Here is a 25493-nt window from a genome sequence, read left to right as displayed (position 1 = left end):
AAAAACACTAAGGATGTCAATACTTTTATTTTATTCTTGCATGTGAGAATAACATACTTTATTCTCTCTATTTGGTACCGTTATCATAGTTTGTGCACATTTTTAATGATTTGAAACATTCTAGGACATTTTTATGCAATGAAAGAATTTTGTGCAAAAAAACATTTTGCATAGAAAAACATTCTATTTTGCGTAAAATACCTTTTAAGCAGGAAATTTTGTTTTTCAGAAGGACTGGGTGACTGCACAAAAACCAACAAAAACAAAATGGATGGGAAAACATTGTTTTTGTTCTCACTCAAGGATGAAAAATGGGTTAACTTTGTTCCCACCAGGGGTTTTTTTGTATTGTAATTCTTTATATATTTATACCTAGGTTTCAGCGGTGGCCAGGGGAGCATTCGCACAAGACTTGTGCGCCAGCTGCGCCTGTTCCTTGGGAGGTCTGACTTGGCCACGGCAGTCCACATTCTGGTTACATCCCGTTTGGACTACTGCAACGCCCTCTATGTGGGTTGCCTTTGAAGACAGCCTGGAAGCTCCAATTCCAATGCGCGGCAGCCAGATTAATAACTGGGGCGACTTACAGGGAGCGTACCACCCCCTTGTTAAGCCAGCTCCACTAGCTGCCGATATGCTACCGAGCCCAATTCAAAATGCTGGTTTTGACCTATAAAGCCCTAAACGGTTCCGACCCAATCTACTTGTCCGAACGTATCTCCTCCTATGAGCCAGCAAGATCCCTGAGATCATCTGGAGAGGCCCTGCTCTCAGTCCCACCTGCCTCGGAGGCGCGGCTGGTGGGAACGAGGGCCAGGGCCTTTTCGGTGGTGGCTCCCCGGCTGTGGAACACCCTCCCAAGAGAGATGCATCAAATTCCAACCCTGTAGGGCTTCAGAAAAGCCCTAAAAACATTGTGTGCCCAGGCTTTTAATCAATAAATAGTGAAGATGACACGGACTGAAGTATGGACAAAGCATGAGGAAGAACAGATCTGATTTTATGTTTGAAATGTAAATTTTTAATTCATAATGTTTTTAATAGTTTTAACTGTTTGATGTGCTGTTTTATATTGGTTTGTATGGGCATCTAACTGTAGCCACTGTTGTAAGCCGCCCTGAGTCCCTTCGGGTGAGAAGGGAGGGATATAAATGTGAGAAATAATAATAATAATAATAATAATAATAATAATATCACTAGAGAACACACACAAACAGTGAATACATACAAAGAGACAAAACAAAAATCTGTCTTTATAAAGAGAACAACCACTGAATCAAAGAAACCATACGCAGCTAGCTTTACCTTATTATAACTTTCAAGAAGGGAGAGACTGAACAGACAATGTGCCCAGGATCAGGTTGAGCTGCATCTACAGTCAGAAGTGAAAGACTTTTTCAAATAAAAAGTATTCCATGAATCACCTGCCTTTTAAGATTAATCAGAATAAATGTGTTCTCTTCCATGTTGTGAATTCATTTTCATAGCTATATTATAATTGTTCAGAAGACAGACATGCGTAAACAACTGCATGAAATCTTTATGTCCTTCTTAGCCTAAGAACAGCATAAATTACCACGCTTCCTCACCTGTAGACCCAAAGACCACATGCAACCAAAAATTCCTCTATGGGAAGTTTAAAGCTTCACCTTACTTAACATTTTCTAATCCATCTAAAACATAGACGTGTGCTTCTCACTTTAAGAACAGACAAGCATCTCGAGCTCTGAGGACTACCGGGGAAGGAATCCCATTGGAGCTTTGAAGCACACCAAAATACCTGGGAGTTATACCGGACCATACTCTGACTTACAAGAAGCACTGCTTGACTATCAAGCAAAAAGTGGGAGCTATAAATAATACAACCAGACACAGTGAAAACATTTGCCCTTGTGCTTTGCAACTCTGCTGCTGAATACGCATGCCCATTGTGGAACACATCTCACCACGTTAAAACAGTGGATGTGGCTCTTAATGAGACATGGCGCATTATCACAGGATATCCATGACCCACACCACTGGAAAAATGACTCTATTTAGCCAGTATTGCACCACCTGACATCCGCCGGGAAGTAGCAGCCAACAATGAAAGGACCAAGGCAGTGACATCTCCGGCCCTTCCCCTGTTTGGATATCAGCCAGCATGCCAACGCCTTAAATCAATAGTTTTCTAAGATCTACAGAGATACTTGCAGGAACACCTCAGCAAGCGAGAGTTCAAAAGTGGCAGACTAAAACCCAGAACCTCAAGCCATGACTGATACCAAATGAGAGACCCTCCTGGGCACTGGGTGACTTGGAAGGCACTAGACGGACTGTGCTCTAGCACCACAAGATGCAGAGCCAACCTTAAGAAATGGGGGCACAAAGTAGAGTCCACGACATGCTCATGTGGAGAAGAGTAAACCACAGACCACCTATTACAATGCAGTTGAAGCCCTGCCACATGCACAATGGAGGACCTTCTTACAGCTACACCAGAGGCATTCCAAGTGGCCAGTTACTGGTCAAAGGACATGTAGTATAATGCCAAGTTTTTAACTTTGTTTGTGTTTTTAAATACATTGCAACTGTACCCTCGGTTAGCTTCTGACACATTAAATAAATACTTAACATTTCATCCACATCCTCTACCATCCCCACCAGACTTCTTTCTCTCCATGTTACCTTTGTTTCTCTTTAAAAACTAAATGAAAAAAACTATACTGTGACTAGCTCTGCCCGGCCACGCGTTGCTGTGGCGAAGTATGGTCGTATGGGAAATAAAGTATTGAGGAATTGGTGGTAGTTAAGGTCAAGGGTAAAGGTTTTCCCCAGACATTAAGTCCAGTCGTGTCTTACTCTGGAGGTTGGTGCTCATCTACATTTCTAAGCCGAAGAGCCGGCGCTGTCCGTAGACTCCTCCAAGGTCATGTGGGATGACTACATGAAGCGGCGTTACCTTCCCGCTGGAGCAGTACCTATTGATCCACTCACATTTGCATGTTTTTGAACTTCTGGGTTGGCAGAAGCTGGGGCTAACAGTGGGGGCTCTCTCCGCTCCCCCAATTCAAACCTGTGGCCTTTCGGTCCAGAAGTTCAGCAGCTCAGCGCTTTAACACGCTGCGCCATCAGAGGATATTATTTCCTAAAGGTTGTGAATATACAATATTTCTTATTGTTTTTTTTGTTTGTTTGTTGGAGGCAAGTATGAATGCTGCAATTAGGAAAAATGATTAGGATGTAATGGCCTTGCAGCTTTAAAGCCTCGCTGTTTCCTCCCTGAGTGAATTTTTGTTGGGAGGTGTTAGCTGGCCCTGATTGTTTCCTGTCTGGAATTCCCTTGTTTTTCAGAGTGGTGTTGTTTGCGATATTTTATGTGCTTCTACTGTCTGTGGCCCTGAGAAAACAGGATTTGCCAGACTTTGATGATGGGAATACTTTGTTGGGAGGTGTTAGCTGGCCCTGATTGTTTCCTGTGTGGAATTCCCCTGTTTATTTACTGTCCTGGTTTTAGAGATTATATTGTTCTGCATTATTCTATCCCAGTAATTATTTCATATTAAAGAAGAATCTCACTTATCCAACATTCGCTTATACAATGTTCTGGATTATCCAACGCAGTCTGCCTTTTCATAATCAATGTTTTTGTAGTCCGTTTTTTAAATTCATTGTGATATTTTAGTGGTAAATTTGTAAATACAGTACAGTAGAGTCTCACTTATCCAACATAAACGGGCCGGCAGAACGTTGGATAAGCGAATATGTTGGATAATGAGGAATTAAGGATAACCCTATTAAACATCAAATTAAGTTATGATTTTACAAATTAAGCACCAAAACATGTTAGACAACAAATTTGTCAGAAAAAGTAGTTCAGTACACAGTAATGCTATATAGTAATTACTGTATTTATGAATTTAGCACCAAAATATCACGATATATTGAAAGCATTGACTACAAAAATGCGTTGGATAATCCAGAACGTTGGATAAGCGAATGTTGGATAAGTGAGACTCTACTGTAATTACTACATACCATTATTGCGCATGGAACTACTTTTTCTGACAAATTTGTTGTCTAACATGTTTTGGTGCTTAATTTGTAAAATCATAACTTAATTTGATGTTTAATAGGGTTATCCTTAATTCCTCATTATCCAACATATTCGCTTATCCTGCCGGCCTGTTTACGTTGGATAAGTGAGACTCTACTGTATGTTTCTAATCTTATATTATCTGCTCAGAACTGGATTATATGAGGCTCCTTCTTCACAGCTGTATAAAATGCACACTGAAGTGGATTATATGGTAGTGTGGAGTCAAGATAATCCAGTGCAAAGCAGATAATATAAGATTATAAATGGGTTATATAGCTGTGTGGAAGGACCTTGAGTCTACACTGCCATATAATCCAGTACAAATTAGATAATCTGTGAAAGAAGTCTAAGTGAGGCCTAAATCTGCCTGTCCCCTAACTGAAACCTGGCTGTCCCTTGGTTGCTAGGCAACCAAGTGGGCAGAGATTAGCCCTCTAAACTGGCAGCAATTGGATAAAAAAAATTATTGCTCTCCCTTTAATTAGGACTTTATTTTTCTTTTCTTTTTGTTGTATCAACCTTGAGGCATGGATGATGGGTTGTGTTGTCAAATTTTGAGGTTGGGGGGCCTGTACTTTTGTTGTTTTGTGAGTCGTCGTGATACCATCACTCTTTTATATATATAGATTATGCCACTAGTGAAATTCACTCTTGAGGCATGATACACTTTGGGTTCACTTCACTACTCATTCAAGATCATTGGTTTAAACAATTCAGTTTGCTTTTTTATACTGCTGTAATTAATTCCTGAGAAAACTTTATGATCCAACAATTGCCTCTCTTGTTAGCCCCCACTTATCTGACAAGATCAGAGAGCTATCAGAAACTGGAATCAGTTTAAAAGGGGAACCTTGGTTATTTTTGGCCTGCAAATGCATTTGGGCCACTAAAAACATAAATAACATACTACATATAAGTTTTGAATGTGTGATAGAGCTAAAAGAGCTTTTACATGGATTTAAAAGTGATTTAAGGAGGGTGGCATTTTTACATAGGTATGGATTCTTTCAGAGTCCCTCTCAAAATTATTAGAAGTAATCTTGCAATACCCACTGCCATCATTTTGAGAAGGAATTTAATGAAAGATGTCCTGGGGACAGGGGGGGGGGGGGGTTGAGGTGGTGTGTTTCTGCAATTTGGGGGACTTTTGACATGGTTAGCAGATTAAAAATGCATAAAAATCACATGGATTTGTTGTTGTTGTTTTTTAAATACAAGAATTGAGGAACTTTGAGATGGAGGAACCAAAAATGTGGGGCCCCGGGCATGCATGCTCTAGTTGTAAGATAGCTTGCTGCTACACAGGATTCTAAAATGCTGAAATAATTGTGTTTCACCGTCTCTCTTAGGTAGAAATTAGAATATTGGCATCTTGAGTCTGATGTAGGAAAGTAAAGCATTAAAATTCCAAGAAACAACCCCACATCTTTCCATGAGCCCCCTAATATGTTTTGCATGTCTAGTGTTGAATAATAATAAACTACACTAGTCGATTCAGTTCCTGCCTGTCAGAAGAATTCACTATGATCTTAATACCATCTCCTGACTGAGTCCTTTTTCGGATGACAAGCACTGCTTGACAAAACTCTCACATTGTGTATGTGGCTTAAAGAACTGGGAGAGGCTTAAAGAACTGGGCATGTTTAGCCTGCAGAAGAGAAGGCTAAGAGGAGACATGATAGCCATGTACAAATATGTGAGGGGAAGTCATAGGGAGGAGGGAGAAAGCTTGTTTTCTGCTGCCCTGCAGACTAGGACACGGAACAATGGCTTCAAACTACAGGAAAGGAGATTCCACCTGAACATCAGGAAGAACTTCCTCACTGTGAGAGCTGTTCGGCAGTGGAACTCTCTCCCCCGGACTGTGGTGGAGGCTCCTTCTTTGGAGGCTTTTAAGCAGAGGCTGGATGGCCATCTGTCGGGGGTGCTTTGAATGCGATTTCCTGCTTCTTGGCAGGGGGTTGGACTGGATGGCCCATGAGGTCTCTTCCAACTCTACTATTCTATGATTCTATGATTCTATGTCTACTTCAATTGTTTTGGAAATCAAACAAAAAACAGGGTTCATTAAGATACACGGGCAGAAATGAAATGCTGTCTATTTTTTAACCTGTATGATATTTTCAAAATAGAACAACTGTTGAAAGTTTTACTATCAAATAAGGAGCACCAACAAATGGGCTTTTCAAAACTGTATCACCCTCATTAGGCTGAATCTTTTGATACTCGATTCATATTATTGCACTGCACACAAATTGCACTTTCAGGGTTGTGCAGCTGCAATGTATCACCACAAATTTGCATATTCTGGGCACCCAATTTTTCCAGTGTCTTACTTCTTTCATATTTTGAGTGCTCACAGACCTTCCTCCTATTGCTGTAACAACATTAAATGGTGTTTCTATGACAAAGGAGTGCTCCAAAAGAACTCCAGATCTAGGTTAAAAATCTCAAAATGCCCTAGACATGATGGTTGGGGATTCTGTGAGTTATAGTCCAAAAAAGAACATTTTTCAAGCCCAGGTATGAACAAGCATGGTAAATACTGGTTGTTCAAACAACGCTTTATGTCACATCACTTCATATGCTATATAGGAGCCTCTGGTGGCCTAGGGGATAAAAGCCTCGTGACTCGAAGGTTGGGTTGCTGACCTGAAAGCTGCCAGGTTCGAATCCCACCCGGGGAGAGCGAGGATGAACTCCCTCTATCAGCTCCAGCTCCATGCGGGGCCATGAGAGAAGCCTCCCACAAGGATGGTAAAACATCAAAACATTCGGGCATCCCCTGGGCAACGTCCTTGCAAATGGCTGATTCTCTCACTCCAGAAGCAACTCCGGTTGCTCCTGACACAAAAAAAACATGCTATATATGAGGGTAGAAAATGCTAAACTGAAATTGATGATCCATTTTACTTTTGCAAGTAATTGCTACATCAGTACTAGTGATTGCTATAAATCAACACTGTGCTTTCAATAAGAGGGGAAATGACAGCTGATCGGATTGCTGGTAAAGGGAACAATCGTTCACTGAAGATCTTAGTGCCATGTCTGGAAGGCTGAACTACAGAAGTGCAGTTTTGCTCACAGATCATTTTTGCAATGTTTTTTTCCTGTCTGAAAAGAAAATAAAGTCAAGAATGCTGGAACTTCCTGAAGTTCAGAGATTTTTCTAAAGATATACAATGCCTTCTTGTTGTACCAATGCTGACACAAGCAGGAAGGTCTTTTCAGCCTTCTGTGAGGACATACAACAGGTTACTTGTATCCAGAGATGAGGGGTGGAAAATTTCCCCAAGCAGAAAACTGACAGGGGGAAAATCAATGTGCTCTCTCTGTGTGTCTCTGTCTCTTCTTTTGTCCCCCTCCCTCTTTATATCTGGACAATGTGTCTGCAAAATGTATGTATGGTATATAGCAAAGCAGTCTGTAATTGGGGCAGGGAGGGTGCAATTTTATTCTAAAATGTATATACAGTAGAGTCTCACTCATCTAAGCCTCGCTTATCCAAGTCTCTGAATTATCCAAGCCATTTTTGTAGTCAATGTTTTCAATATATCGTGATATTTTGGTGCTAAATTCATAAATACAGTAATTACAACATAACATTACTGTGTATTGAACTACTTTTTCTGTCAATTTTGTTGTATAACATGATGTTTTGGTGCTTAATTTGTAAAATCATAACCTAATTTGATGTTTAATAGGCTTTTCCTTAATCTCTGTCCTTATTATCCAAGATATTCGCTTATCCAAGCTTCTGCCGGCCCGTTTAGCTTGGATAACTGAGACTCTACTGTACTCTTAACAGGATTAAAGATTCTAATAGCAGAGAGATGCTGCATGACAAGGAACCCTTTCACTGGGTTTTCTTGCTGATAAATTTTAAATGAGGTTTCAAACATTCTGCTTCAACAATGCAAGCAAGTACACTGTTGAAATCTGAAACCTTTACAGAAAATTGGAATTTAAGATTAAAGTTTTTCAATATAAATGTATGTAATTAGCCTTCAAATAATAAACATATCTACTATCATCTGTTAAAGAATGTATACATTTTTGAGGATGCCCTACATACATTTAGTCGAAGATTTTCCACACAAAATGGATCTGGACATGGGTGTTGCATGTACATCTACTATGTGTTTTATACACACAAATAAACACACACAGATTGTGTAGTTGGCTAGGTTATACTGCATTTAAGCTTTTTATGACACACAATATTCAACTAGATTGTTCTCAACATAAAAGAAAAATGGTAGGTAATGCAGAGAGCATATATGTCGTTCTCTTTACATAGTACCAAATATTCAACCAAAATAATATCCACATAAAGCTTTAAATCTGTTTGCATACAATACTGAAACCAACTATGTTGAATCAAATATTATTATTCATCCCACTGGAAATGTTTCTGGAACATCTACATCTGTGAGTACATGCCAGTAACAGGATTAAAGGGATTGTAGATGTAAAACAAACTCATGGAATGCGTAACTGCTAAATGGTGTTGTTGTATGCCTTCAGGTAATTTCTAACCTACAGCAACCCTAAGGCAACCCTATCAACTGGGTTTTCTGGGATAGATTTGCTCATGTGCTTTTGCCTTCCTCTGAAGCTGCAACAGTGTGACTTGCCCAATATCACCCAGTGGGTATCCATGATTGAGCAGAGAATCGAACTTTGGGCCCCAGAGTTGTCGCCCAATGCTCAAACCATTACACTACCTTGGCTCCTAATGCCTCTTGTATTAGAAGACTACACATATTTAGTTTTGCATTTTCTATTTCTTTTCTTATATGGTCCCTACCTGTCCGAACAAAAGGACAAGTTAAAACTAACGTAATTTGAAACTTACAACACACTTACAGTGTACCAACCACTATGTTCCACACTTCCAATAAATCCTACAGTCACAGGTGTCATGTGTATATTTTCTCATGTTATCCAAGTTTTTTTTTAAATGTATTTTTCTAAGTCAAAATGTTCCAGAGGTTGGAGTAGGGTTTCTGATTCAAACTTCCAGAATTGATTTGCTATTTCCCTTCTAGCTCAATGCTAGAAAGGAAAACATACTTTCAAACCTAGAAAGAGATATAGACCTAAATCTTAGTGAGTCTCAACAGTAGTGGACTAATTGAAACAACAAAATTTACCTACGTGTTGATTCACTATTCAACAGTTGATTCAGTGGACCTATGTTTTTATTTCATATTCTCAGTGAATAGTAAAAAAAATCTCTGTGAATGTCTGCATGCATCATTCCAAATCATCATGACATGCCCTTACAATATTTTTTCCCTTGCTCCAGATTTTAACGGATCTTCCTGTCAATCCCAAACAAGTCCTCACCAATATTCTAAGTCGGCATTAACCTTACATTGTGTGTAAGTGAAGTCATGAAGCACTGGTTCATTTTACTCCAACATTAGTCTTGAATGTGTTCCGCTACGACTGTACTTCGAAAATCTAAGAAAGAGACAGACTATCCCAACTGAGGTCAAGAAGCAGTAGGAAGTTACTAAAACTGTATCCAGAAAAGTTGAAGCAGACACAATGCCAAATCTTTCATTTATTAGTGCAGCTAATTATAATTTAGTAAATCGACATGGCATGTAGTACAAAAGAAGAGAACATTAATTCCAAATAGCAACCCCAGACATTCATTTTCCTTTGTGATACAGTTCAGAGAAATGTTGGCTTGACTACAGTTGATAGCAATACTGATGTAGATAAGAGAGAAGAAAGCCTGCAATCCCTTTGAATAGTGTTTTAATTTGCAGCCTACATGTGGAGGCAAAGCTTTTGTCTATTCGTACATATAAAAGCCCCCATGCAGACACCTGAAGGTGTATATGAGATTGCTTATGTTCCAGGGGAATATCTGGCATAGGCTTTAAATGTATGAACCAGCATTCCTCTGTAGAAACCTATGAAAACAGCCTGTACCACTGGTGAAATTATTCCTCAAAGGACAACTACAATCATGTGAAAGCCAGAAGCAGTTTGAGAACCCACAGTGGGTTGGCACAGATTCTAACAAAGCATACCTCCATCAAGTTCTCACCAGGCTCAAGATGAAAAATGAGATAGAAGTTTTACAACAATTAACACAGGGCAAAGACGCAACATCTCAAGACTGTGGTGTTTAAAAAACCCTTAGGTGAGTAACAACCTGAAGTCACTGACCCAGTTTGGAAAATGGTGAGGTGGCATGTAGTAATGATGTTCTGACATGAGCGATACCATTTCTCATCAGCACACACCTTTGCTGTGGTAGAGTTCCACATTCCTTTTTAATCACAGGTTTTAATTAAGCATACAATATCTTCTTGGAAGCTCTACAGCTTAAGCAATTTACATATTTTATCACAACTTAATTTGCACCCAAGGCAGCTCATAAAATGAGCTGTACACAAGGAACAATTACTTGTCTAACACACTGCCAATATCTGGTGGCCTCAAAACCCCAAAGATCTGGCTGAGTCTTTGACAAACCTGGCTGAGTAACCTGGCAAATTAATATGTTGCAGCATCTTTATGCTTAAAATCTTTGAAGGATTAAGTTTCTGCAAATCGATAGACTAATTCCAGAGACCTTAACTTGAAACAACTACAGAAAATTTTAAACTGCCATATAGATAAGACCCGCACAACACTTCATCCTGTAAACTACTCATACAACCAAACACTAAACTATCTTGAACTTTTTCTTTCATCTCTTTAAATAAAATAGTTCTTTGACAGCAACCAGTTGTACTTATTCCTGACCCCTTTAAAAAAGGCTGCTGCTGTGAGAATAATCTCAAGGATCTGAAAAGAAATGAAATACCTTTGCACTGTCTGTTGTACAGGAACACAATTGCAGGGGTCCGCATGATGTTGCTTTTCATCTCTTCTTTTTCATACCTCTTATCTCTGCTTTAATCTCCTTAACAGTGTTCATACAACTCGGCATCTGGTTTAATCATTCTCATAAAGAGGCAGGAAGTTGTACTGTTACATGTAGGGTTTCCACTTTACATGGATTTAGGGCATCTGCTTCCCCACTGCTGTATTCACTAGCTTAGATCATCTGAACTTTCGTTTCTGTAGAATAGGAAGTTGAGAATTTGCCTTAGGGTACTTAACAGCAGTGCAAAATTCCCCAGCAGATCAGCAGATTGGGAGAAATTGATCGTAAAGAAAGGAATATCCATAATGTTCTGCACCTGAGTTCCATTATGACAGTGTCAGGGTGAATTTCAGGTGTTGGGAAAGCAGGAATAGAGCACAAACTTCTGAAAGAGAGCAAACAAATGAGCTTGTATTGTTTGTTTGTTTTTTCAAAATGGGCAAAGGGTTCCTCAAACTCCTCGCCTGGCTCCAATCTTTTTCTCAAGCACTTTATACTTTGTTACAGCACTTCAAAACTCCAAGATACATCCAGGGTCCCAGATTCATTGCTGCAGAAGCATGGAAAACAATAAAGCCATCCCCCTTTCAACTGACACAGCCATGCAAAGTTTAAACTCAGCCCCCTTCAGCCCCTTCCACATTGATTATATGGCAGTGTGGACTCAGATAACCCAGTTCAAAATGTATATTGTGGATTATCTGCCTTGATATTCTGGGTTATATGGCTGCGTGGAAGGGCCCTTCTACACTGCCATATAATCCACATTATCAAAGCACATAATCTGCATTATCTGCTTAGAACTGGATTATCTGAGTCTACACTGCCATATAATCCAGTTCAAAGCAGATAATCTGAATTTTATACAGCTGTGTAAAAGGGGCCTCAGTTCTTTCCCTGTTCACATTACAATAGGAGCAGAGACGATGTATTGAGTGGGATGGAGGTTCTCTTTCAGAATATAAGAGTGTGTTCTTCATGTTCCTAACCAAATAAAAGCAACAGAATCTGGTGATATCATCAGCACATAGCCTGTATCTACCCCTTTCTGGTGATGCCAGTACAGTATAACTTGTGTGAGAAAACATGTGCAGAGTCAACCATTACAGTATAATCATCTTTTATTATGCAGATTAAAAATATTTTAAATACTCTTTCTGAGCTAAAGGGGTTTGGCAAGTGACAAATGCATATAGCATTCTATTATGAGCAACCAGAAGGGAGTCCTAGTCTATTGTATCCTAGCGGAAATTTTTTAAACAAAGAGTCCTGGGAGGAAAGCCAAGATTTCCTTGGCACCCATCTATCCTTATCAAAGCACAGGACTTCCAAGATGCTTTCTTTTAAAAATTATAATCCCAAATACTGTGACTCTGACAAGGGGTGGCAAAAGTGGGTTTTGTGGATAGTATCTCAATTGTCAAGCTGGCAATTTAAAAATCCATACCATAGTCTGCAGTGCAATAGATGAATGTAGAATCTGTGCAATGACAATCAGAATGGCCCTGGATTACGACTTTGGATTATGTGATTTTAATAACTGCTGTAACTGTTTTTAAATGTTTTAATTCTCTGGTTTTAATGTAGATGTTTACCAATTGTATATTATTTTAATTGTTGAATTGTTGCCAATATGTGAGGGCGCTCTGAGTCCCCCTTGGGGTTGAGAAGGGCGGGATATGAATAGAAATATGGTAAATAATAAATAAAGCAAATAAATATGAAAGAGAGCTGGCTCTTTTTCAAAGGCTTCCCAATATAGCTCAAGAAATGGCATTCAAGAGAACACTCAACATCGAAACACCAAAAAGAGACAGAATTAGTAAGGGATGTGCAGAAAGAAAACCCCAAATTCAGCTAATGCCATCATGCAAACTGGCAAAGGTCACTGCACATTTGTGTGCAAGCTTCATTTCTCAAGCTGAAAACAAACTCCTGGGTTTATTATACACACAGCAGAAATTCTCTTTCTGTATTCTTGAGCCACTACATTGCCCTGTATATGGTTGGTGGTCCTTGGGAATCTAGTGAAAAAACAGAGTAATCATATAAGCCCACAGTTGGCCCACCTCATGGCTAAATTGCAGAAGAGAGTCATAAGAAATATCTACAGTAGTCAAACAGTTATCAGATTTTACAGGCCTCAAGTAAATTAATGGAAACCTAACTATAAAGAGCTTTAAAAGCTACCCAAATAAAACAGAAACCTCAACTTTAATTAGTAGTGTGGTTCAGCTAATATTCTTTCTCTTTCAAATGACTCAACAGCAGGTCTAAAACAAAATGCTCTACAATAAACACAGAACTAGCCTTGTACATTTTGCTGAAGCAGTAATTTTAGATCCTAGACTTCATCTGCAATGACCCTTTAACACAGAAATTCCTGTATTGTAAAACTATAATTGTCTTGTGTCCTGATTGTTATTCACGTAGAACATATAATAATCCAGTATAGTTTCTTAAATTAAGGCTGTTGTGCTTTAATTTAAAAATGAATCTCAACTATAATTTTTAACAAATCTAAATAAAAGCTTGCAAATCAAAGGTGGACCAGTTCAGACCATCTCAAATTTTTCAACCTGCGATCATAACAAAGATTCAAAGATTGGTGAGGAGATTGTTACTTCCAATAGCAAATTCAAGTTGATGAGTGCTGATAGGGTTGCAATCAAAAAGTGGAGCACACTGACCAGAATCTCCTCGGTTCACACTAGGATAAGGGTCTTTCTTTCTTTCTTTCTTTCTTTCTTTCTTTCTTTCTTTCTTTCTTTCTTTCTTTCTTTCTTTCTTTCTTTCTTTTTTCATTCATTCATTCATTCATTCATTCATTCATTCATCTGTGTGCAGTGGTACAACTGAGGCACCAGGAACACAGAAGAGAAAACTCTTCCCTAAAAAGTCTCAAACAACTCTGGAGCCATCAAAGCTGCTTTTTCCACCAGCCCTTAGCTGGCAACTCTCATAGTCATTTAACTCCTGTGTCACAGAAAGTCAAAGAAGAAAGAGCAAAAGCACAGTTACATCTGAACATTAAGAAAACAAAACTAATGACCATAACGATACAGTACAGTTTCAAAGCAGATGGTCAAAGACTTCTATATCTTGACCCTGTCATAAATCAAAATGGAGATCATAGTCAAGAAATAAGAAGCGGAACAGAAGTTGGAAGGGCAGCTATAATCTATATATATATATATACAATATTCAAGTGTAAAGACCATCCATGTAGTTTCAATGTATGGTTGTGAAAGCTCATTTACAATGTGGTCCTGGAGAAATGCTCTGCAGATATCATGGGCTGCCAAAAGACAAATAGGTCCTAGAACAAATGAAGCCTGAGTGATTCCTAGAAAATAGAATGACCAAACTGAAGCTATCATATTTTTGCCTTATTATGAGACAACATAATGACATAAAGCTAGGTAAAGTGGGAGGCAGCTGAAAAAAAGAAGACTGCATTACAGGTAGATAAATTCAATCAAGTAAGTCAGAGCTCCGAATCTGCAGAATCTGGGCAACACTGTTGATGAGACAGTGTCTTGGGGTCTCTTTATGCAGTGTCACCATAAGTCTAAGCTGAGTTAATAGGAAATAACAACAAATGGTGTTGCTGCTTATACTGCTGCTTTCACTTATGACAGGTTGCCAAAAAGATCGCAACCATTGAAGCAGGTGCTTATCAGCATGCTTAGAAGAAACCCAAAATCTGGAGAAGTATAAAAACATCTTTACAGGAGAATAAATGTGACAACCCTGTAAAAAAAGTAGCCCAAATACAGTAGAGTCTCACTTATCCAACACTCGCTTATCCAATGTTCTGGATTATCCAACGCATTTTTGTAGTCAATGTTTTCAATATATCGTGATATTTTGGTGCTAAATTCGTAAATACAGTAATTACTACATAGTATTACTGCATATTGAACTGCTTTTTCTGTAAAATTTGTTGTATAACGTGATGTTTTGGTGCTTAATTTTTAAAATCATAACCTAATTTGATGTTTAATAGGCTTTTCCTTAATGCCTCCTTATTATCCAACATATTCGCTTATCCAACATTCTGCCAGCCCGTTTATGTTGGATAAGTGAGACTCTACTGTAAAACCACGTATAGCCACAGTGAGCCCAAAACACGGACTATATTGTGAGAATAAAGAAAATGGTAGGTTGACTGACACATGCTTCAATGTCTTATTGAATGCACAATAAAAAGGGAACCTAAGCTGCAGAAACTGAATTTGTTATTCCAAGAGCAAGATTCATGAGGGATCACTTTTGATTCAGAAAAAATTGGGATGTCAATATAAGATTGTTTCATTATGTATGCATGCCACTCAAAATTTGATGACTTTCAGCTGAATGTGCAGCCTGCTTCCACTGAAAGCATGCTTCTTGTGTGGGCATGTGGTACTATTGAAATTTCATGCTTAAATGAACCATTTCAAGTAGAAGTCATTGTACCATCAGCCAGATGAGTTGTTTACTGCAGAAACCCAAGATGTCACTAAAGAGAAATTAATGAAACATGCACTTCCCAGTTTTAGCCCTTCTGTAAGTAGTCTCTGAATGTGTGCATGGGAATAATAGTAGGACTGTGTCCGTTATAAGTAATACCAAACAGCATAACTGCAATGTTTACACTGAAGATCAACATCTGTGTGATCCTTTCTAATATTAAGTATACTAAACACTATTCATTTCTATGGAAAATAAAGAATTGTTAAAAAAATATTTTTGATGCAAAAAAAGTTATATGTCTCCATTTCCACTAAAATAATCATATTAACTGAGCAAGTAAGAAGATTTTTAAGCCTCATAATACTTTGAGACTTTAGAGTTCTGTTTCAGTGATAGTGACTCTCTTTGCAATGAAGAATGAGAATAAAAAATTAATTCTCCATATCATTTCTCTGGTACTTTTTAAAGTTAGCATGTCTTAATAGGGGATTAAAATATATTCTTAAAAACCGAAGAAAAATAAATAAATAAATTGTGGTAGACTGCGGACTTATCTCATTCTGCTATTCTTCAAACATTTCTCAAAGGAGATAACAACAATTAAAATCAACTGTAAAATAAGTAGAATTACAAAATATAAAAATGACTAATACCAAAGCCTGGAGGTAACTACAACAAACAAGTTACTCTCTATTCCTTTTTCAATAACTAAATCACAACTACGATACACTAATATCACTCATTTTGCAGTACAACTGAATTTTAGTTACTTTTACAATTAGAGGTGGTATGATCCCAATGCTTAGGTGTATTTTGTACCACTGGCTAGCACTAAGCAGCTTTCCGGTGTTACTCATTTAATTAACTGAAAGAAAAATCTCTTTTTGTTATTTCTGAGTAAAGTGAAGTGGCCATTGCCAATAAGGAACAGTAAAATGGGCTGAGGAAACTACAGACCACAGGACATATGAAGTGTTTAAGACCCATTTTTATCATAACCACATCTATTAAAAAATCTACGTCTATGTTCTTAAAGAGACATCTTCCACATTTAACACTTATTTTAACTACTCAATATGGCAACTAAGGTCCTTTCTAAACTGTCCTTATATCCCAGGATCTGATCCCAGATTATCTGCTTATCCCAGATTATATGGCAGTGGAGAGTCATATAATCCAGTTCAAAGCAGATAACCTGGGATCAGTTAAGGCCCCTTCTACAATGCCAAATAAAATCCAGATTATCTGCTATAACTGGATTATATGGCAATTTAGACTCATAATTCAGTTGAAAGCAGATAATGTGGATTATCTGTTTTGATAATCTGGATTATATGGCAGTGCAAGGCACATAAAGGCAACTGACACTAGTTTACTCTGCATATTCTTGTACACACACACACATTAAGATCCAGTTTGGATGACATAGGTAAAGGTTTTCCCCTGACGTTAAGTCCAGTCGTGACCGACTCTGGGGGTTGGTGCTCATCTCCATTTCTAAGCCGAAGAGCCGCCGTTGTCCTTAGACACCTCCAAGGTCATGTGGCCGGCATGACTGCATGGAGCGCCATTACTTTCCCGCTGGAGCGATACCTATAGATCTACTCACATTTGCATGTTTTTGAACTGCTAGGTTGGCAGGAGCTGGGGCTAACAGCGGGCGCTCATTCCGCTCCCGGGATTTGAACCTGGCACCTTTTGGTCCGCAAGTTCAGCAGCTCAGCACTTTAACACACTGTGCCACCAGGGGCCCCTTTGGATGACATAGCAAGACATAAATCTTTTTTTAATTGTCTGTTTATTGCGTTATCCAAAAGCAAGTTCAGTTATCCTTTTGGCATGTCATCCCCGCCCCACAAGCCTTGCAAATAAATTAATACAGAATTCCTTATTTATCTTATTGAGAGGGGGACTGTGAAAAAGAAGCCAGAACAACAGCTGCACCCACATTCATCCATCCACATTTGCAGCTTAAGCATTTCTGAATGATCATTTGTGGATTGCTGTATTTGCCACTGCCTCAACTGCTGCACTTGCAGCTGCTGACTTCTACTGTAAACCAACCAAAAAAAACTTTATCTAGGAATTTTATGTCCTACGGTGCAACTTTACGGCCAACCTCTGGTGGAAGCTGTCCACAGAATCATTCTGGAGGACCTACAAATGCCTAGAGAAGTATTCTCCCATGTAAAAAAAAGAGCAGTCCTGTATTCGTATTATTTCCACTTTCATGTGGATTCTGCATCCCAAACACCACAAATGTGTAAGTCAGTCAAGATTTGCATAAGTAAACAAGAACAATTTGTTGTCAAAGGCTTTCATGGCTGGAATCACTGGATTGCTGTGAGTTTTTCGGGATGTATGGACATGTTCCAAAAGCATTCTTTCCTGACTTTTTCCCTGCATCTATGGTAGGCATCCTCAGAGGTAACGAGGTCTGTCATTACCTCTGAGGTCTGTCATTACCTCTGAGGATGCCTGTCACAGCAACCCAGTAAACAAGAACATTTTGAACTTTCTACAAACCACTTGAAAGCATGTCCCAAAATGCATCTAGGGATAACCTTTTCGTTCAGCAGACTGCATGTTATTATAATCTCCATTTTGGTGGCCAAACTCATACATCTATGCTATTTCAATATGAGTTTTGCTGATTAGGTAGGCTAATTCATTTCCCCCTTTCCTTCTGTTTTGATGTTCATGCATACTGAGTAGAGGATTCTAGAGGCAGCTGTTGTTACATCATCATCATCATCATCATTATATTTATATCCTGCTTTATCTCTCCCGAAGGGGACTCAAAGTGGCTACCTTGTCTGTTGTAGGTAGGCATAGAGAACTATAGGATTGGTTGAAGAGTATCCCATTTGTTTCTCAGTTCAGGCACTGGTTATAGTAGATATGTTCTTATCACATGACAACTAAAAACCTGTGTTTCTCCAGTCCTTCACTACCTTCCAACAATGCCACTGCTGTTTTAAAAAAGAAAAATTCCTGCTCGACAAAAGACAAGGAGAAAAGGGGGCTAGGTAGAAAGAAAAAAAGAAAAAAAAAAGACTTTTTCATCGGTGGCTTTGTCAACGGAGATATGCCTATAAATAAAATGCCACAAATTCTGGATTTGTTTAAATATACCAGGAAAATACATTCTAAAATGCTGTAGTGAAACCTATTCTTTTCCTTGAGAAATTACTTCATTATATACCTCGGCTCCCTGAAAATTCAATAAAAACTATATTTCACTGCCGTTAGGTCTTGCTATCTTATAAACAATAACTACATCAGGTGAGTGATGAGGAAGCACTTCAGGAGTCTTTTGTGAAAAGGCCAATGTTCTTTCCATAAGGATAGGCACTTTCTGGGGTGTGAAGAGCTATTTTGTCACTTTCAAAGGATTTTCTGGCGAGGGCACCCTGCTGTTTCAGGATGGAGGACCCCATCAAAGCAGTTATTTTTGCAGTTTCTTTATCTGTGGAACTGTATCATCTGCCATACGATTAGCACTCCACTGGTAAAATATATGCATACATTAGAATGTCACCATTCTGTTATCAAGGCTTTGATTATTTTGTCCAAATGGATGCCATATTCTCATGTTTACCTTAAAATTAGTACCACGGAAGCAACTTGAGTATGCTACATAATTTAGGAAGCACTCATTATAGGAATTCACATAGCGAATCACAGTGGGGGTTTTTTTTGCCAGTCGCATGCCACTGGTAAGATAGTAAGATTCTTTGTATAATTTTGTAACCAGCTCTGTAGGCAGGGACTTTCAACTCACTTTTGCTTTCCTAGAATTCAATTCATCACATTACTTCTCAGAATATACATACTGGGAATTTTTCCATCAAAAACCATGCTTAGCAACAAAAATCTTGACATATTATGAACATCCTCAAACACTAGTTCTCAAATTTTATCACAACACACTTCCCTAAATTAAGAAAGGAGGAGGTGGGAGAGCTAGAAAAATCACATGGAGATTAATGAGATCTACTCAAAGAACATTAATGGTTTTACCTTGCATCTGTTTGTAAAAAGAATGAGTGTCTTTAATGTGCACTGCTGATATTTATAATTGCTATTTTAATTAAAACAACAACCATGATGTTTTTTTTGTTTTTTAAAAACAACCCCGATGTACTATATATGCCAATAAAAGAATTTTACAAACCCATCTGGCAGATGCGTAAACCATTTCCGCCGTTTCTAGACCTGTGTTACAGTTGTGGATCACATGTACAATTTCTAACATTATAGGCAAAAATTCAATATCTTTCAACCTGTTATGTCAACTGCTCTTGTCATCTCAGCTGGCAGAATTCCATAACAGGAAGAATGGAGTGACAAGGGAAATGAACTCTCTCCTCAGCACTCTAATACAGGGTTAAGGATACAATGGTAGGGAAGACTGCACTTCTGCCAGCCCCACAATATCTTTTTTCTTTGATAAAAGGCTTCAGTGTTCAAGAATGTCAATCCAGCAACTTTAGCTTAGATTCTCGTCCCGTAAAAGGCACATAAATAAGGGTTACACAGCGATTGATGTCAGGTGTAAGATGTAGAGAGAAATTCTCACTGAGACAGCGCCCACAGTCTATGTTTCATTGATTAAACAACAAAAGATACTTGAATATTTGATCCTCCTTCTTTAGTTGACTTGCAGCGATCTGCTCAGATAACACACAGAGCTCCACTAAAATTCTATTAAGTGGCAAAAGGTTTCTTTGAATGGGTGCCTGGTTAATTGACTGAATAAGAGCTGGAAGAGAAAAGATAGTATCACTGCCCAAATATCCCCCCCCCTTCCTTTCTCTTTCTCTTTCTCCTTCTCCTTCTCCTTCTCCTTCTCCTTCTCCTTCTCCTTCTCCTTCTCCTTCTCCTTCTCCTTCTCCTTCTCCTTCTCCTTCTCCTTCTCCTTCTCCTTCTCCTTCTCCTTCTCCTTCTCCTTCTCCTCCTTCTCCTTCTCCTTCTCCTCCTTCTCCTTCTCTTTCTCTTTCTCTCTCTCTCGCACACACACACACACATATATCACTTTCCTTCTCTTACTTAAATATTAAATATATTCAAGGGAAAATATATGCAAGGGAAAATATCTATTCAGGGATAGCTGTGTCAGCCATGCAGTAAAATACAACAAAAGATGAAACTCACAAACAGCAATCCTTTTTTGTTCTTTGCCAAAGCATAAAATATTAAAGTTTTCATTAAATACTGCCACAAGTTACATATAAATTGTCTGTATGTAACATGCAGGCACTATTTTCAATTAGTTCAACTTGCATGAATCTCAGAGTAGGATACAATTTTTTTAAAAACAAGTCACTTTATGGTTTTATATAACCATCATTCACAAATTCATATATAAAATTAGTAATAGTAAATCTTAACTGAGCTACAGTCAGCAAAATGCAAGTGTTTGGGGAAACAGGCAGGGCAACTAGTTGAGATTAGCAACAGCGTTAACCAGACAGCAGGAAGCAGGACAACTGGGACACTATAGCCTAGAAGACCTTGATTCACTTCCCCACATAAAATACACCTCCTAACATCAGGACACAGAAAACATTTCTTAATATCCAGGCAAGTATATATCATTATCTGTTGTAGTAATAACAACAACAATGCCTCTACCATTTCAGGACTTAAATGCTATGGAATATCCTTTGTGCAAATTTTGCAAATCTGATAAGTTTAAACTAAACCCTAGTATATAACCACCACCACAACAAATCACGGGTTTTGGATGGGTTGGTAGTCACCCAAAATTTGAGGCAATCTGTTTGGGCTAATTCAGGAAAATCCTGTTGTTGGTATCTATTTGAGCTTCAGAGTATCATGGAATCATAGAATAATAGAGTTGGAAGAGGCCACATGGGCCATTGAGTCCAATCCCCTGCCACGCAGGAAAAGCACAGTCAAAGCAGCATAACATGAGAAGCCCTACATCATGCAAGAAGAGCCTATAGCAACATTTCTTCTTACGCCAATGTCAACTCTTAAAATTTAATCCCTTCACTTACTTACTTAGGCGATCCCTAGTAGGTAGAGGACAATTGTCTTCCATTTCTGGTGTCTTGGGGGTGGGTCTGTAGGTGGCTGAAGAGACCTATTCTTGACCCACATGTTATCCCGCAGTGAGGACATTGGTTTCCAGGTGAAAGGTGGTCCCGGTCAGGGTTGGCTTGACACTCCTTCCTCTTGACACGTTTCTCCCTTAAGCCCTCCATTTGTGCCTCTTCGAACTCCGCAGCACTGCTGGTCACAGCTGACCTCCAATTAGAGAGCTCAAGGGCCAGGGCTTCCCAGTTCTCAGTGTCTATGCCACAGTTTTAAAGGTTGGCTTTAAGCCCATCTTTAAATCTCTTTTCCTGCCCACAAACATTCCATTTTCCATTCTGGAGTTCGGAGTAGAGTAGCTGCTTTGGGAGATGGTGAGCGGGCATTCGGACAACGTGGCCAATGCAGCAGAGTTGATGGCGTAGGAGCATTGCTTCAATGCTGATGGTCTTTGCTTCTTCCAGCATGCTGACATTTGTCCACCTGTCTTCCCAAGAGATTTGCAGGATTTTCCTGAGGCAACGCTGATGGAAACACTCCAGGAGTTGAGTGTGACATCTGTAGACCATCCACGTTTCGCAGGCGTAGAGCAGGGTTGGGAGAACAATGGCTTTATAAACAAGCACCTTGGTATCTCTACAGATGTCCCGGTCATCAAACACTCTTTGTTTCATTCGGAAAAATGCAGCACTCGCAGAGCTCAAGCGGTGTTGTATTTCAGTGTCGATGTTGACTTTTGTGGAGAGGTGGCTGCCAAGGTAATGGAAGTGGTCAACGTTTTCTAATGTTACACCATTAAGCTGTATTCCTGGCATTGCAGAGGGGTTAGCTGGTGCCTGTTGGAAGGGCACATTTTCTCAATGTTCAATGAGGGGCCGAGCTTCTCGTATGCTTCTGCGAAGGTGTTTACAATGGCTTGTAGGTCTTCTTCTGAATGTGCACAGACTATGTTGTCATCAGCATACTGGAGTTCTGTAATAGATGTTGTGGTGACCTTGGTTTTGGCTTTCAGTCTGCTGATGTTAAATAGCTTGCCATCTGTCCGATAGATGATTTCCACTCTGGTGGGAAGCTTCCCATCAACAAAGTGAAGTATCATAGTGATGAAGATGGAAAATAAGGTAGGGGCAATAACACATCCCTGCTTGACACTTGATTCCACCTTAAATGGGTCACTTTGGGAGCCGTTGCTGTCCAAGACTGTTGCCATTATGTCATCATGGAGGAGCCGAAGGATGTTCACAAATTTGTCAGGGCAACCGATTTTTTGGAGGATGGTACAGAGAGCGCTGCGATTCACTGTGTCGAATGCCTTTGCAAGGTCAATGAATGCCATCTACAGAGGTTGGTTTTGTTCCCTGCATTTTTCTTGGAGCTGTCGTGCAGTGAAGATCATGTCCACTGTTCCTCTGGAGGGGTGGAAGCCATTCTGGGATTCTGGGAGGATTTCTTCTGAAACAGAGAGAAGGCGGTTTGCAAGGATTCTTGCGAGGATTTTCCCAGCAGAGGTTAGAAGGGAGATACCGCAATAATTTCCTCAGTCTGCTCTATCCCCTTTCTTGAAAAGGGTGATGATGGTGGCATTCTTGAAGTCTGCTGGGATTTTCTCAGTCAAACCACACCTTTTCAATGAGCTGGTGGAATTGTTGTATCAGCTCAGGTCCACCCTCTTTGAAGATTTCAGCAGGGATCCCATCAGGTCCGCTGGCTTTGTTATTTTTTTGTTGGCTGATGGCATGGCTGACTTCTTCCAAACTAGGCAGTGCTGTAAGCTCATCTCTGGTTTGTTGTTGTGGGATTTGTGAGAGGGCCATGGGACTTCTGTTGGTTTGTTTTTATTTTTTTTCTTGGAAGACGCCTGAGCGTGATTTTTTTTTTTTAATGTGTGGAGGTCAGTGCACAGCCGGTCAACACACAGTCTTCTCAGACTGAGGTTCCAGCAGTGGCGTGGTTAACATGACGACAGTGGCTTCTCAGTCTGTTGCAGCCTTCTTCCGCCTTCACAGCCGTTGTAACATGTACCATGTTATCTTCTGCCCGCTTCGCCGTTGAGGTCTTAGGATCTTCGGATTGTGCTTGGTCTGGATCCTCCCCTGTGGCCCTTCCTGGGAGTGCATGACTCCAGTGGTTGTGCCCACAAGTTCATTGGAATGAATCCTTTCATTATCGTTCTTTCCACACATTTATAGCTTAAAGAACACAATGAGTTATTTATTCATTTATTCAGGTCTACTGAAATACTTGGCATGTTTTCAGGTTTCACTGAACACTGTTCGTGATTTATTTGACATATTGTTTTACAGGCAACAATACATTTATCATAAGAGAAAGCATTTAAATTTTTGTTTTAGTTGGTTATGTTTGGAAAACTGTCGTCAGAGCAATTAGGATGTTTATATTAAACTTTTTTGTTATTTAAATCATGGTTAGTTGCTTATCCATTTCAAATTAATAAGTAAAAAGCATGGGCAGTAATGATCCTCCACCACACACACAAAAGAGCAATCATATGAGAAAACCAGGATTCCACCACAAATTCTATTCATTCATACAAGAATGATTGGCCCTTAAAACTGCTCTAAAGGTCTTTGGAATAAATTTTGGGCTTCTCTCATTTTCCATTCATCCCTTAGATGAATCATGATCATTTGTCTGAAAGAAAGATAATCCTTTACCTCAGGAATCTGCACCAAAATCAAGGTTCAAATTGTCCTGGGAAATGATGAACACACTGCATTATTGGATATTGAACTATTTTGTCTGCTAGTCAGAAATTCAATACTTTTACTCTCCATATGAAAGCCTGCCTTTTATAATGGTAAAAATGGCCCCTCCATGGTTGTAGCGAGCTAGGGTGAAAAATGTCTGCATCATACATATAAGCAATTCACCCCAGGCAGTAGATAAAATTCAGAAGTCACTTCACAAATGAACGTATTAATGATTAGTCAGTAGAAAGGTTTTCCAGCAGCATTACTAAGTACTATTGAACCTGCTAAACAACATCCAAGACAATATATATAAATGATTGCATTGACAATTTCTCCTGGACCAATCATATCTATTCATGTGACTCATGTGATTTCACCCGTGAATGTATGATAAAGATGAGAAACAACTTTCAGCCACTTCAATTCTTCTCCCAACGGAGTTTGCCAAACTGCCTATACTGAAGGGTTGCTTCTGATAAATATTTTACAACGAATCGACAGAAAAAGCAGTTCAATACATGGTAACATTATGCAATTTACTGTATTTATGAATTTAGCATCAAAACATCACAACGTATTGAAAACACTGACTACAAAAACATTGGCTACTAACAAATTGACTACAAATAAAGATAGAATTGCATAAAATGAACTTACAGTAACAACACTGTCGAAAATTAAATCCGTAAAAAGTTCAGTCCTTGTTGCCTAGAGAAACAGTTGTGGATCTGGGTGGGAGGCAGACTGCATTGGATAAACCAGAATGTTGGATAAGTGAGACTCTATTGTATGTGTGTGTGTGTGTCTGGAGTTACACTTAAAATGCATCTGTTACGACTTCATAGAATCATAGAGTTGGAAGAGACCTCATGGGCCATCCAGTCCAACCCCCCGCCTAGAAGCAGGAAACTTACATACAAATTCAACTTAAGAACAAACCTATAGAACCTATATAGTTATCTTGTTTTTAATTTGGGGACTGTCTGTATTATGAATTCTAAGTAGGAAGGATTTTCTGTGTCCCAGTCTATTCAGTGCTATAAATTTGGGGGCTGAAGAAAAAAATATTTGGGGAGGTGGAATGCCATCATTTACACACACACACACACACACACACATACACACACACACACATCCCAGTACTTACAGCACTAGCTGAAGGGCCACAGGATTCTCATTCTGATATAAATGGATGACATGGATTGAAGAAGAGTCACTTCAGGAAACCCATCAATCAAGCTATATGGTACACAGTTCCTTGGTGGATACAGTCAACTTGTGAAAAGAA

General features: G+C 39.2%; 1 protein-coding gene across 6 annotated transcripts in view; it reads right to left on the bottom strand.

The window, feature by feature from the left end:
- srgap2 (SLIT-ROBO Rho GTPase activating protein 2) overlaps window positions 1–25493 on the bottom strand; it is a 286112-nt gene that overhangs the window by 179275 nt on the left and 81344 nt on the right. The window contains exon 1 of one of the 6 annotated variants that reach the window (XM_062978585.1): window positions 10911–11656. The exons of the other annotated variants lie outside the window; for them this stretch is intronic. Within the exon in view, the coding sequence (XP_062834655.1) occupies window positions 10911–10971 (61 nt within the window). The 5' untranslated portion in view covers window positions 10972–11656. Of the gene's footprint in view, window positions 1–10910; window positions 11657–25493 lie in introns of those variants that run through there. 6 annotated transcript variants of the gene reach the window in all.

Source organism: Anolis carolinensis, chromosome 4 (assembly GCF_035594765.1).
Source record: "Anolis carolinensis isolate JA03-04 chromosome 4, rAnoCar3.1.pri, whole genome shotgun sequence".
Taxonomy (NCBI): domain Eukaryota; kingdom Metazoa; phylum Chordata; class Lepidosauria; order Squamata; family Dactyloidae; genus Anolis; species Anolis carolinensis.
Note: the sequence above shows the minus strand (reverse complement) of the source record. Positions and strands in the feature narration are given on the sequence as shown.